The 14,134-nt window shown below is 39.9% G+C and overlaps 2 protein-coding genes across 6 annotated transcripts in view; one reads left to right on the top strand and one right to left on the bottom strand.

Moving 5' to 3' along the window:
- The window catches only part of LOC101679208 (adenylate cyclase type 10), a 40,964-nt gene extending 32,346 nt beyond the window's left edge, over positions 1-8,618 (top strand). For 2 of the 4 annotated variants that reach the window (XM_045071268.1, XM_045071270.1), the window contains exons 24-32: positions 2,168-2,340; positions 3,034-3,193; positions 5,174-5,378; positions 5,468-5,564; positions 6,050-6,168; positions 6,431-6,548; positions 6,955-7,153; positions 7,658-7,871; positions 8,389-8,618. In XM_045071268.1, the coding sequence (XP_044927203.1) occupies positions 2,168-2,340; positions 3,034-3,193; positions 5,174-5,378; positions 5,468-5,564; positions 6,050-6,168; positions 6,431-6,548; positions 6,955-7,153; positions 7,658-7,871; positions 8,389-8,453 (1,350 nt within the window). In that variant the 3' untranslated portion in view covers positions 8,454-8,618. Of the gene's footprint in view, positions 1-2,167; positions 2,341-3,033; positions 3,194-5,173; positions 5,379-5,467; positions 5,565-6,049; positions 6,169-6,430; positions 6,549-6,954; positions 7,154-7,657; positions 7,872-8,388 lie in introns of those variants that run through there. The other 2 variants (XM_045071269.1, XR_006604147.1) reach the window with 2 other exon arrangements.
- The window catches only part of TREML1 (triggering receptor expressed on myeloid cells like 1), a 78,746-nt gene that overhangs the window by 55,571 nt on the left and 9,041 nt on the right, over positions 1-14,134 (bottom strand). The window lies entirely within an intron of this gene.

The following is a 14,134-nucleotide window of genomic DNA, read 5'->3' on the forward strand; positions in this document are numbered from 1 at the left end:
AAATAGAATCATATTCTATATTCTCATTCTTCTGTAGCTGACCTTTATTCTTAACAGTACAGATGGAACATTTTTGCATATTAGTGTATATACAATCAGTTACAGCTGCCAAGTACTCCATTGTATGCTTATATCAAAGTTTGATCAGTCCCTTCTTCACATGCATTTAAGTTGTCTCTAATTTGACATTATTTTAAGCCTTCTAAGCCTTAATTTCTATGGGGACAGAATGATTGTAAGTCTATTAGTTGTTTACCCTTATGATCACATGGCTGACAGGGAGGGCACTCACTGCTGCTGCCCAGCATCATGAGAGAGTATCATACCATACATATATTGCTACCCTAGGAAAAGAGCAAAATTCAGAATACAGTTTCTACTGAATGCATATCAATTTCACACTATTGTGTGAAAGCTAAACATTGTTAAGTCAAACCATTTTAAGTCAGGAACCATCTGTGTTTCAATTTGAATTTTTCCCGTTTCTTCACATCCTTACATCAGATATTATCAGTCTGTTTTAAACTTTCTAATCTATAGATGAAAGTTATATTATACTGAAATGTGTATTTCTTAATAAGGTACATTATTTTTGTATGTTTACCGGTCATTTATTTTTCTGTGAATTGCTTATTCATGTCCTTTGTTAAGTGGACTACATATAAACTAACTTCAGAACAGCTGGGAAGTGGACATAAAGGTGAAGGTGACCATAAGGTACAAACTTCCAGTTATAAGATAAATAAGTCCTAGGGATATAATCTGCAGCATAGTGACTATACTGAACAATGCTGTATTATGTATTTGAAAGTTGCTAAAAGAATAGATCTTAAAAGTTCTCATAAAAATTTTATGTTGGACACCTAAAATTAACACGTTATATATGTCAGTTACAATATCTCAATAAAAAACCATCATGTCATACATCTTAAACTTACACAATGCTTTGTGTCAAATACATCTCAATAAAACGGGGGGGGGGGAGAACATACATATGAAAGTCTCCCTATACCCAACCCCGTCACTCAGCTACTATGTCCCCTCCCTGATGTTATAAATCTTTATGTATTCTACCAGAGGGGTTTGGCATACATAAATGTATGTGGTCTCCCCTTTCCTTTGTTATATACAAATAGGAGCTCTCTATATTCCATTCTACATTTTGCTTACAAAAATATGTGCCTCATAGATTATTCTGTATCAAAGCAATTTCCTTAGGGAATGAGATTTATATAACAGGTAGAAGCTCTGGGAAACGCATGCCATGAGACACTCTATTTACAAAAGACATATTGAAGTAAATTTATTTATTGCATAAGAATAACTCAGGACAGCTCAGCAACTTTTCCCCAGCCTCACTACTATTAAATCTACAGAACAAAATGTGTTGGGATAATTATCAATTTATACATAATTACTCCATAAAACCATGGGGGATGTTAGAGAGCCAAGCTTTAAAATTTTAAAAAATTAAAAACTAATTTCAATGTAAACTTTAAGATAATCTGGCTAAGGGAGTAAACCTAATGTATATAATGCCTTTGAATGCTTTGAATGCCAAAGAGAATATTAAGAGTTTTCCATGGTATTATATTATCTGTGTTTCAATCTGAGGTCTTTGAGCAATCCAGAGGTTAAATAATTATTTCTTTCCCTTTATAAGAAGAAGTTGTTGTGCAATCTTCCCAAGATTGTTCTGGAATCACCACAGACTATCACTTTCTTGGAGGATTTAGTCTTAAAACGTGAAGAATATGATAACCTCAAGGTAGTTCTTCAGCTCCCACCCCCACATACACTGTGGCAGCATGACCTGACAGATAAGGGATTTGGTGACATTTCAGATCCTTTCAGTGACATCTGAAACATCTGAGTCTCTGCTGCATGACAGTCCCATTTCAGTCCAGCAGCATCACTTTCCAAACCACAGCCTTCTCAGTGACAAACATGAGGGAGATGAGAAAAGAGGGTGCTTTCTCCACAGTCCTATTTTCTCACTCCTTTACCTGCCTGTGGCCCTACTGGTGCTCATTAGTGTGGTCAGGCCCTGCTGCAGTTCTCTCTTTCTAGCGCCTCAGCAGCCCAAGTACTAACGCCAAATGACCAGAGCCTCATCCTAGTACTCTTCCCACATTTACATTACTGTTTCTCATTTTCCCATCTCTAGGTCTGTTTCAAGATGGGACAGATCACATTAGCCAAAAAATTGGCCAGGCAAGCCCTTCGACTGCTGAAAAGGAGTTTCCCTTGGACCTGGTTTGGTGTCTTTTTCCACACATTCCTGGAAAAATATTGGCGTTCCTGTTCGCTAAGCCAATCTCCCAACAACCCTAGTGAGAAGTGAGGAGTCTAGCCAAGTCATCCCTGTCCCTTTAGGACCAGAGAACTAAACTAGGATGGGGCCTGGAGTGTTGCCTCTATTGACCTAAGACTCCTCTTTCAAGCCTGTAACACTTCCAGTTCTTCTACCTTACTCTCTGAGTCAGTGAAATGTAGTAGAGTGAATCCTTCTTTTGTTTTTGAGCATAGTATTACTCTGTGTTTTTCAAATAAAGATACATATTACCCTGTCTCTTTCAAATCAAGATACATATATGTATGTGTATATACATGTATACATATATATACATTTATGTAACAATATTATTTCTGATATGCATACAAAATATTTCATTGCTATCCAGTTATTGAGCTATAACTTGTAGGAAATATATTCAAAATAGCAATTCAAAGAACAACCCTTTTAAAAACACTTCTTTGAATTTTTTCAATCAAGAGGGATGTTTTGGGGCACCTGACTGACTCAGTAAGAGCACAGGACTCAATCTCAGGGACATGAGTTCAAGTCCCATGCTGGGTCGACTTTAAAAAGAAAAAGAGGGATGGTTTAAAAAGTCTTATGGGGATCCCAGGAACATGTCTGAGTTTGAAAGTCTGTAGATAGCCCCCGATGAATAGATTTGGATTTTTATGGGGAGGGACAGCGGGCACTTGTGCGGACTATGGACAAACTAAGTGCTCTGTGCTTCACAGCAGTAAGAAGAAGCTGGCAGTCCTGCAGCAGCAGGTCCGCTGCCTCTCCTTGCTCTGGCAGCTCTATAACCTGGACACCACAGCCAGCAGCCGCAGGTTTGCCTGCCTCGCCACTCTCATGCAGAAGAATTCTGCTGAGGAATTTGCAGATGAAGCCCAGGTAAGCAAGTCCTTGCTTTACCCCTAGACATCACTCAGAAACTTAAAATGCTAGGGAGAGAGATTCTGAGTTTAGCATGGCTCCACAATAACCAGACTCTATAGGACATACTGATTGTATGTTTGAGCAGCATTTCCCACATTGCAGATGAGTTCTTTTAGATGAATTTTAGATGGGTTTCCAGGCATGGCTGTCTGTGTGTTCCCTGAACTGAATGTCAGCTTTGGTGTGTATGTTCAAAAGAACACTTGACGAGTGGAGGGAGGTAGCTAACAGATCACAGCTTTCATTGGATTCTCAAAGGAGTCCACGATCTAAAGAAGGATTTGAACTGCTGACTTAGGAAAAAAGAAGGAGGGGAAATATCTTCCTAACTTTAGTGTCCATCTGTCTGTCTTAACTTTTTTATCCATCTATTCAATAAATATTTGATGAATATGCATTATGTGCCAGGCACTGATCTTGGTTCCAGGGAAACACACAACAAATCAGTGAAATATATGGAATGTTAGTTGATAATAAATGCAGTGGAGAAAAATTAAATGGAGGCAAGGGGCCATGGGGTTCTGGGAGAGCTGGACAATGGGGTGCAGTTTTAAACAAGATGGTAGGGAAAGCCTCAATAAGCAGGTGACATCTGGACAAATATCTGAAGGAGGTGAGAAAGTAAGCCATATGGCTTCAGGGAGAAGAGTGCACCGGCAGAAGGCACAGTGGTGCACGAGGCATGCTGGCCATGTTTGAGGAACAGTGAGGAAGGGAGGAGACAGAAGCAGGAGGTGAGTCAGAGAGCCAGGAGAGGATGGGTGGCAGATGGTGTAGCCTTGTGGGCCACTATATGGGTTTAGATTTTTACACTACAGAAGATGGGAAGTAAGTGGCAGGTTCTGAGAAGAGAAGTGACAGTCTATTTATATTTTAATAGGGTCATTTTGTCTCCTGTATTGAGAATCAACTGAAGGAGGCAAGAGAGGAAGCAGGGAGGCAAGTTAGGAGACTATCCCAGCAATACAGGCAAGAGATAGTTGGCTTGGATTGTTGTGGTGGCAGAGGAAGTAGGAGGAGTGATCTTCAGTCAAGAGAGAACCAACAGGACTCACCAAGTGGATCATTTCTGGGATGGGAGAGAAAAAGGAGTCAAGGATAATCCCAAGATTTGCAATCTGGACTTCTAGAGGAATAGAGATGCTCTTAATTGGGATGGGACAGTCTGCACAAGGAACAGATTTGGGGAAATACTGAAGCCAGGTATTAGACATGTTTAATTTGAGGTGTCTATTAGACATCTAGATGGGAGATGTTAAGTAGGCAGTTGAACATATGAATGTGGGGTACATGGGAGGGGTCTGGACTGGAAATAGAAATTCAGGTATCATTGATATTTAAAGCCATGAAACTAGGTGAGCTCTCCGAGGGAATGAGAAAAGGTCCAAGGACTGAGTTAACAGCTCCATTGTTAAGAGGTCAGGGTCATAAGGAGAAATCAGTAAAAGAAACTGAGCAGTTGCCAAAAGAATATGATGTCCTCAAAACCTAGTGAAGACAGTGTTTCAAGAAGAAAGTCTTTAATGATGTCAAATGTGCAAATACTTAGAATAGACATCTAGGCAGTAGTTCTGAAGAGTTCTAAGGAACACGTATCAGAGGACTTCATTAGAGAAAACATTGAAGTATGGTTTGTCCAGTGTCTTGAAGGGGAAGTCTGGGATCAGAGAACAAGAAGAGGGGCAGGTAGAGAAAGTGGTTTGTTTAAAGATCAGGCAGTGGGAATGATCAAATTAGAAGTGTGGGAGCAACAAGGAGTGTGTTTTCTTAGCAGGAGTTGGGGAGAGTGATAGGGATGCCAGTAGTCCCTGATCAGGTGGGCAGCAAGGCACCATAGTGGGCTCTTAGCAAAAAAAAAAAAAGGAAAGGGACAAGATGGAAGTATAAGATGAATGTACAGTCAGAATATTTTGCCCCATGTTTGTTGTCCCACAGGTTGTCTCTACCTATGTGGCCCTATCCCAGTTCTCCCAGTATATGGGTGACAGAGACAAGTGGCTACAGTGTGAGCAGATGGCCATTCAGAAAAGCAGCCTATGTTGGTTCTCCAGGGAGGGATTATTGGCCACAGCCCGGCTCATGCAGGCCTTAGCCTACACCAAGCTCTGCCTTGGCCATCTTGACTTCTCCATCAAGCTGGGTAATGGGGCTTGGAGCTGGTGGGGCTAGGGCTTTTAGAGAAGCCAAGTTCACCACTAGGCCTCATACAATGCTCTTTGACTTCCTTAGGTTTTCAAGCTCATGAGATATGCAGACACCTCAAGAAACCAGCTCTGGAGAATCTGGTTCTCTCAGTTCTCTTCAGATCTGCATTTCTAAAGAAGAAGTATTAAGATCATTTTCTGCCATTTGCATTTGTTGTCTAAGAGGGGAGGGCATGGTCTCCCGAGGAAGTTTGAAATGGAGAGGGAGATGTTATTCCGTTTCTTATATCCAGGACTGTCTCTTCTCTAATCATTCCAGGAAGCATTGTCTTTAAGTGTGGGGTTTAAGAGTGGAAATGCATCTTCCTCCTTCTCCTCCCCCTCTCTTCTGCCTCCCCTTTCCCTCCCTCTTCTCCTTCATTTCTCCACAGGGGGTAGGTAATTGCAGTAGCTCAAGAAAGAACCTAGAAACTGGCTCAGGCATTTTCCTACTTCCTTTGCTTAGAGGCAGGTCTGATTTCAGGCACAGACAACTTCTGTATAAATAGAGATAAGGCGAGAAGATCTCTAGGGGATGTTAGGCTACTTTGGAGATAGAAGATCCCCTCCTCTCCTCTACCATCCTCCCCACTTTCTAGCTGGTCCATGTGGCTCTGTCTCTTGGCAGATTTGATCTATGTGTCTGTGTGCTGGAGAGTCAGTGGGCACTCATTTCCCAGAGTCATGATATCCTTGGCCTGGCCTGCTTCTATTCTGCTTGCTTAGATCTACTGCTCTATGGAAAAGGTAAATCTTGTGCAGGGCTCTGCTGTACTCCTGAAGGATTCAGACCTAAATTAGGGCCCTGTGTTTGGAACACAGGTAGTCATGAGCCTGTCCCTTTGTCATGTCCATGATCCTAGCCCCTGGTTTCTTAAAGTCTAGGAACCACATTGTTACTCAGGGTGTATGTGTTTCAGATGTTATCTGTTCTCCTGTACCACACACCTTCTATACCAGTTCCTACACTGATAACTGATCCTAGCCTGGTTACCTTTTCTGTCCACAGGATTGCTATGCCGGTCCTTTGGCGAGTGTCTGCATTTCATTCAACACTGTGAGCACAGCTGCATCCTAAACTCTCAGAGTAATGTCATGCTGGGGATCCACTCATCTCTGGCCATGTGGTAATGTGGGGTACCAGAGTCTTACTTGATGGGAAAGGGCAGCAATAGAAACTTAAGGATACCATGGGGTCATTTAAGCTACTGCCTTTTACAAACCCTCTCGGCAGGGCTATTCTGCCTCTGTGCCTTTCTAAAGACCTTTACCTCCCATCCCTCCCATCTTATTAGAAGGGTTCTTTATGTCCCTGAGCAGGTTTGGGCATAGGTTGAAGGTTAAGTTTAAGGTTACAGTGAAGTGCTGGATGGTCTCCATTTAAGTCTCCTTCATGTGAGTTAGTAGCATTGGCCACTGGCCATCATCACAGTTCTGACTGTCCAGGAGGACTTAGAGCCTTAAAACTATGACGGCTCTATGAGAGAGCCACGGTCAGTCAGCAGGGGATGGAGATGAGATTCTTCCCTCCAGGTTTGCCCAGGACTCGCAGTGGAATCTGGTTGAGTACCACATCTCCAAGGCTCGCCATTTGGTGAAAAGAACCAATGCCTCACTATTTGGTTCACATGGATTTGTCCGATTCCTGGAATGCCATGTGCTAATGTTACAAAAAATGCCAGAGGGTGTCTTCATGCATACTCCCCCAGAGACCCGCAGCCAAACCCTCAAGGTACCTGCTTCTCTCCTGTCCTTCACCTGACACCTAAGTTCTAGTTTGATCTGTCTGCCACCTGCATCTCTCCCTTACTCTTCCTTCTCCTTGCTGCCTCTGTCTCGCTTATCCCAACTCAACCTTTTTCCTCAACTTAGAAACTCTTTCCACTTACCTCATGTACCCTCCCAGGTATTCTTGCATGGGCCAGGACTAGATTCCCCAACTTTCTTTTGCACAGCTACTACCCAAGACCATTAAAATGTTAACACTTAATCCTTCTCAGTGCCCTCTGGCTGAGTTTGACACCTGTCCCTACAGCCCTGCCTTCTGCGTCTAAGGCATTCCAGTTCCCCTGTAGCTCAAAACCAATTCTCTGGGCCTGCTTGCCATGAGTCACTCTTCCCTGCCCCTTGAGCCCTGAGTGAGTATGCTGAGTGGGCACTGTCGTAAGTCCTGGTAGAGTGGAGTGGAGGAAGAAGGTATTCATCCTTGAGCTCACGGACTTCCCTCTCCTTTCAGTACTGTAAGGAGTTCTTCTCTCGATGTGTGACCTGCCCAGTCTATCACCAGTGGGTCTCAGAGCTTAAAACCTCCGTAATGAGATACGGACAGAGAGAATCCATGTCCTCGACTAATATTGCCAGACCTTTTGACACCTGCTTGACCACGATTTGGATAGAGGGAGAATTCCTGGAGGAAAACAACTTCTTTGGAAGAAATTTAGGAATGCAGAGTAAGCATTCATTCCTGGAACCTTTGTCTCAGAGATGTTGCAAACAGGCTCGGATTCTTACAGACAGTCAAAGGCCCCTCCAAAGAAGGGAGAGACACTGAGCTATAAGGACTTAGTCCTTTCTCTGCAGATAATTATCAGCCTCTCACTAGCTCTGGACCCAGCCCAGACAGACAGTGGCCTTTTATCATTAAACAGTATGACCTCTTCTCTCAGCCCTTTGTTCCAACATCTGTGACCCGTGGGCATAGAAAGTTCCTCCTTGGTCCCAGCTTAAACAGATAGATTGTTTCCATGGAGTATCTGGATGGACACTAAGGGAGAAAGAAGGCCTTAGCATCCACAATGAATATCTATGAAGGTTAATGGTAAAATGTGGGCAAGAAAAAGAGGAAAGAATAGAGTTCCTTACCTCAGGGCTAGAAAATCTCCTCCTTTTCTAGGGCCATAAGTTAGGTTCATAATTGCTGAGGACATTCTTTGGGGCTTATGATATTGTTTCTGCTCCTGCTTTCAGGATTTGACAGAGTGTCTGATGTCAAGGAGAATAAGGATGAAGAAATTCAAGAATGTGTATGTTAAAAAAAATTATCTGAAGGGACCATGGTTCTCTTGCTGTATATGACACAAAGAAATGACCCAAGTTCTCCTTTTTAAGATACTGTATAGTGTTCATATTCAATATACTAGCCTTTTATGGTCATCACTATCTTTAGCTTTGTCAAAATAAAAGCCTATGTTTCTGAAGCATGAAACTTAGATATCTCTTTCTTAACTCTTAACAGTCATTGGCACAACTGAGACAGAAATTAGAACCAGCAGTAGACTGGAGGCCTGGGAGGCTTTGAGATGAACTGATTGCTTCTTACATAAGGCGACATCCATTAGCAGATGGAAAACACAGCCCTAATACAGAGGCTGTGTTTATTTATGGAAAGCCAGCATTATGAGTGCTTTGATGATCTCTTGGCAAGGATGTAGTAATGGGCTCCTAAGAAGTCAAGGACTCTTTTGAGAGGTGCATAGGGCTGTGGGATTCCATTTCTCTTTTACACTTTATGACGTGAGGATTCCCATGTGAAACTGAAACTGCCAAGGTGTATATGACTCTAGCTCTCTTTTTATTCTCCCTTTCTAGAGCCGCTACCTTTGTACTTTTATCCATTTGATGGCCTTTCTTACACAGAGCCAGATCTTCCTACTAATTTCTTATACTTTACAATTCAATCATCTAGTGTTCATGGAGCCTGTTAAATAATGTTATGAGAGCTACCATTTATTGTTCACTTACTCTGTGCCAGCCTGAGTGCTCAAAATACATTCTTTAAATCCTTCAATCAACTCTGTGAAGCAAGTACTTTTATTATCTCCATATTACAGATGAAGAAACTGAAGCTTAGAAAGATCTTATTCCAGAAAACACAGCCACAAAATGGTGGAGCTGGGATTCTAATTTAAATTTGATTCCAGAGTTTTGCACTAGGCTATAGAAGCTTTCATAGGACCTAGCCTATGGTAAACTATCCCATACCCAGTCTTCAATATTATATTCAAATGACCATCAGAACTTTAAGGACAGGCAGGGAAGTGTTTGGGAAAAGGAACCCTGTACTTGGCATTTTAATCATGCTGTCTGGTCTGTATATTCCCTGCTCCCCCTCTCCATCACAGTCCCTTTACCCCTGTCCTCTTGTTACCTTCCCTCCACTCCCTCTACTGCCATCCTACTCCCTCTTCCATTCCTCTGTCTCTTACCTCTTCTTCCTTTGTCCTTCTCTCACATCCTCCCCTTCTTTTAATTTCTCCCCCTCCTTTAATTTCTGAGAGGCAATACAGACTAGTGGTAAAGAACAAGGACTCTGGAGCCAGACAGCCTGGGTTCAAATTCTAACTCTGCTACTTACTAACTATGTTAATTCTAGCATATAATTCATCTTTTTTATGCTTCAGTTTCCCTTTCTATAAATGAGGATGAAAACAGAATAAAAGAACATCATCATGCAGATAACATAAATATAAAACACTTAGAACAGTACCTGGCACAAAATAAGCACTCAATAAGTATTAGCTATTATTACCAATTTAATTTTTATGTTTAAATATAGATTATACATTTATGTGGCACAAAATTCAGAAGGAACAAAAGTGTCTAACAATGAAAGTCTTTCCCATTCCTGTCCTCCAGCCACCAATTCCCCTCCCCAGAGCTGATCTGTGTTACCACTTCCTTGTGCATCCTTGCAAAATCATCTGTGCACATGCAAGCAATATTGTATATTTACTGCACCCGTGGTTCCCACAAAGGCACTACCTAGTCATACTAGGTAGTATGACTTTTTCTTTTTCCTTTTTCCTTTCTTTCTTTGCCATTTGTTTTCCTTTTGGCAATTTTTAAAATTGAGATAGACTTCACCATTTAAAAAGATACACAATTCAAGTGGCTTTTAGTAGATCGCAAAGTTGTGCAACCATATCACTATCTAATTCCAGAACATTTTTATCACCCCAAAGGGAACTCAATCTAGTAGCCCATTAGTAGTCCCTACCCAGTTCCTTCCTTCTGTCTCTATAGACCTGCCTTTTCTGGACATTTCATATAAATGGAATCATAATATATGCCTTTTATGTCTGACTTCTTCTACCTAGCACAATCTTTTCAAGGTTGGTCCGCATTGTAGCATTCCTTTTTATGGTTGGATAACATTCCGTTGTATGGATATACCACATGTCATTTATCCATTCACACCAGCTTATACATGGGTTGTTTCCTCTATTTGACTATTATGAATAATACTGCTATAAACATTTGTGTGCAAGCTCTTGTATGAACATATATTTTCAGTTATCTTGGGTATATGCCTAGGAATGGAATTTGGGTTATACAGAAACTCTATTTCTACCTTTTTAAGGAACTGTCAAACTATTTTCCAAAGTAGCTGTACCATTTTACGTCCTATCTGCAGTATGTGAAGATACCAGTTTTCCACATCCTCACCTCACCAGCACTTGTTATTCTCTTTTTAAAAGATTTTATTTATATATTTTGAGAAAGGGAGAGAGAGAGTGAGAGCATAAGCAGGTTGAGGGGCAGAGGCAAAGGGATAGAGAAAATCTCAGGCAGACTCCACACTGATCCTGGACCCCAATGCAGAGCTTGATATTATGATCCTAAGATCATGACCTGAGATGAAACCAGGAGAATGCTCAATTGAGCCACCCAGGCATCCCCACTTCTTTTTTTGATATAGGCATTCTAGTGAGTATGAAATGGTATCTCATTGTGGTGGTGATTTGCATTTCCTTTATGACTAATGATGTTGAGCATTTTTATGAGCCTATTGACCACTTGTCAGTCTTCTTGGAGAAATGTCTTTTGGAATCTTCTGCCCATTTTTTATGGGGTTACATATATTTTTATTGTGAAGCTTTTAAAAATATATTCTAGTACTAGACCCTTGTCAGATTTGATTTACACATATTTACTCTCATTCTGTGAATTGTCTTTTCACTTTCATGACAGTATCATTTTGGAGCACAAAAGTGTTATCTTTTCATGAAGTATAATCTGTCTGGGTTTTGTTTTTTGGTTGCTTGCACTTTAAGTGTTATATCTTAAAAATTGCAAAGGTTTATGCTTCTGGTTTTTTTCCCTAGGTTTTATATGGTTTTAGCTCTTTTAGATCTTTGATTCATTTTGAGTTAATTTTTGCATATAGTATGAGCTAAGTTTCCAGATTCATTCTTTGCATGTGGATATCTACTTGTCTCAACACTATTTGTTAAAAAAAGACTATTCTTCTCCCCCACTTAAATGATACTCTTTTTAATGTATGGTTTTGTTAGATGTTTGGGTCTACTTCTGAACTCTCAGTTCTGTCCCATTGTTCTACGTGTCTGTCCTTATGCCAGTACAAACCATCTTGATTGTTGTAGTGTTATAGTAACTTTTAAAATCAGGAATATGAGTCCTCTAATTGTATTATTATTTTTCAAGATTGTTTTAGCTATTCAGGGACCTTTGCATTTCTATATGACTTTCAGGATCAGCTTGTCAATTTCTACAAAAAGGGCAGCTGTCATTTTGACAGGGATTGAGTTGAATCTGTAAGTAAATTGAGGAAGAATTGCTATCTTAACAATATTAAGTTTTCTGATTCATGAAAATAGATCAGACATATTTAGGTCTTTTTAAATTTCTTTCAGTGTTTTATAGTTTTCAGTGTAGAGGTCTTGAAATTTTTTGTTAAATTTGTGCCTAAATATTTTATTATCCTTACTCTGTTGTAATGGAGTTGTTTTCTTAATTTCATTTTTTAAAAAATATTTTATTTATATATTTGACAGTGATAAATCACAAGTAGGCAGAGAGGCGGGCAGAGAGAGAGGAAGGGAAGCAGGCTACCTGCTGAGCAAAAAGCCCGATGTGGGGCTCGATGTGGGGCTCGATCCCAGGACCCTGAGATCATGACCTGAACCGAAGGCAGCGGCTTAACCCACTGAGCCACCCAGGTGCCCCTTAATTTCATTTTTGAGTTGTTCACTGCTAGTTCATAGAAATAGAACTGATTTTTGTATATTGATTTTGTATTCTGGAACTGCTAAACTCATTTATTAGCTCTGGGGTTGTTGGATTTTTTTTGTGTGTATGTGTGGATTCCTTAGGATTTTGTATATTCAAGATCATGTCATCTACAAATAGAAATAGTTTTACTTTTTCCTTTACAATCTGGATGATTCTTGTTTCTTTTTCTTGCCTAATTACTCTCTCAAGAACCTATAGTATTGAATGAAAGTGGCAAGAGTGGACATCTTTGTCTTGTTCTCAGTCCTAGGGACAAAGCTTTTAGTTTTACACCTTTAGGTATGATGTTACCTGTGAGTGTTTTGTAGATGCCCTGTCATCTTTGAGGAAATTTCCAGCTCTTCCTAGCTTGTTGAGCATTTGTATCATGATAACATATTGGATTTTGCCAAATGCTTTTTCTGTCCTCTTTTGAAAGGATCATGTGGTTTTGGTCCTTTTTTCTATTAATGTGGTATGTCTTAGTGATTTTCATGTGTAGAACCTATCTTGCATTCCGGGGATAAATCCCATTTTGTCTTGTTATATAATCCTTTCTATTTATTGCTAGAGCTTATTAGCTAGTATTTTTTGTTGAGGATTTTTGTATCTGTATTCATAAGAGATGTTAATCAGTAGTTCTCTTGTAATCTCTTTGTCTGGTCTTTGAATTGAGGTAAAATTGTCCTCATAGAATGAGGGCCTGCCTCTTCTATTTTTTGGAAGGTCTTGTGAAGGATTGGTTTTAAAACTCTTTTAATGTTTGGTAGAATTCACCAGTGAAATCATCTGGGCCGGGGCTTCTCTGTCTGGTAAGTTTTGTGATTATTAATTAAACCTCTTTAGTAGTTATAGATCTATTGAGATTTTCTATTTAATTTTGAGTCACTTTAAGTAGTTTGTGTCTTTCTAGGAATTTGTCCATTTCATCTAGGTTATCTATTTTGATGAAACATGATTGTCCACAATTTTCCTTATAATCCTTCTAGTCTCATAAAGTCCATAGTGCTCCCTCTACTTTCATTCCTCATTTAGTAATATGAGTCTTCTCTTGTTCTTTTGGCAAAGAAAGTAACCTTAGCTAAGATTTATCAATTTTGTGGATCTTTTCAAAGAACTAATACTTGGTTTTGCTGATATTTTCCCCTTTATATGTTCTCTATTTCATTTATTTCTGCTCCAATCTATTATTTCCTTCCTTCCACTTGCTTTGGGTTTAGTCTGCTCTTCTGTTTCTAGTTTCTTCAGGTGGAAAGTTAGGTTGTTGATTTGAGATCTTTTTTTTTTTTTTAATATAAAGTGTTTGCAGCTATAGTTTCCCTCTAAGCACAGACTTTGCTGAATTCCCTTAGTTTTGCTGTGTTATATTTTTTAATTCATTCCTCTTAAAGTATTTATAACTTCTCTTGTGGTTTCTTCTTTGACCCACTTATTATTTAGAAGTGTGTTGTTTAATTTCCACATATTTGTTAGTTTCCAAAATTTATTTCTATTATTTCTAATTTCATTCCCTTATAGTCAAAAAGCATACTTTGTATGATCTCAGTCCTTTTAAATTTATCGAGAATATGTTTATGGTCAGATATGTTGTCTTCCCTGGAGAATGTCGCATGTGTACTTGAGAAGAATGTGTATTGCATTTTGCTGTTGTTTAGTGGAGTGTTCTACAGATGTCTATTAAGTCTAGTTGGTTTTTACACTG

This window comes from Mustela putorius, unplaced genomic scaffold, assembly GCF_011764305.1.
Source record: "Mustela putorius furo isolate JIRA1106 unplaced genomic scaffold, ASM1176430v1.1 tig00003983_pilon_pilon_pilon, whole genome shotgun sequence".
NCBI lineage: Eukaryota > Metazoa > Chordata > Mammalia > Carnivora > Mustelidae > Mustela > Mustela putorius.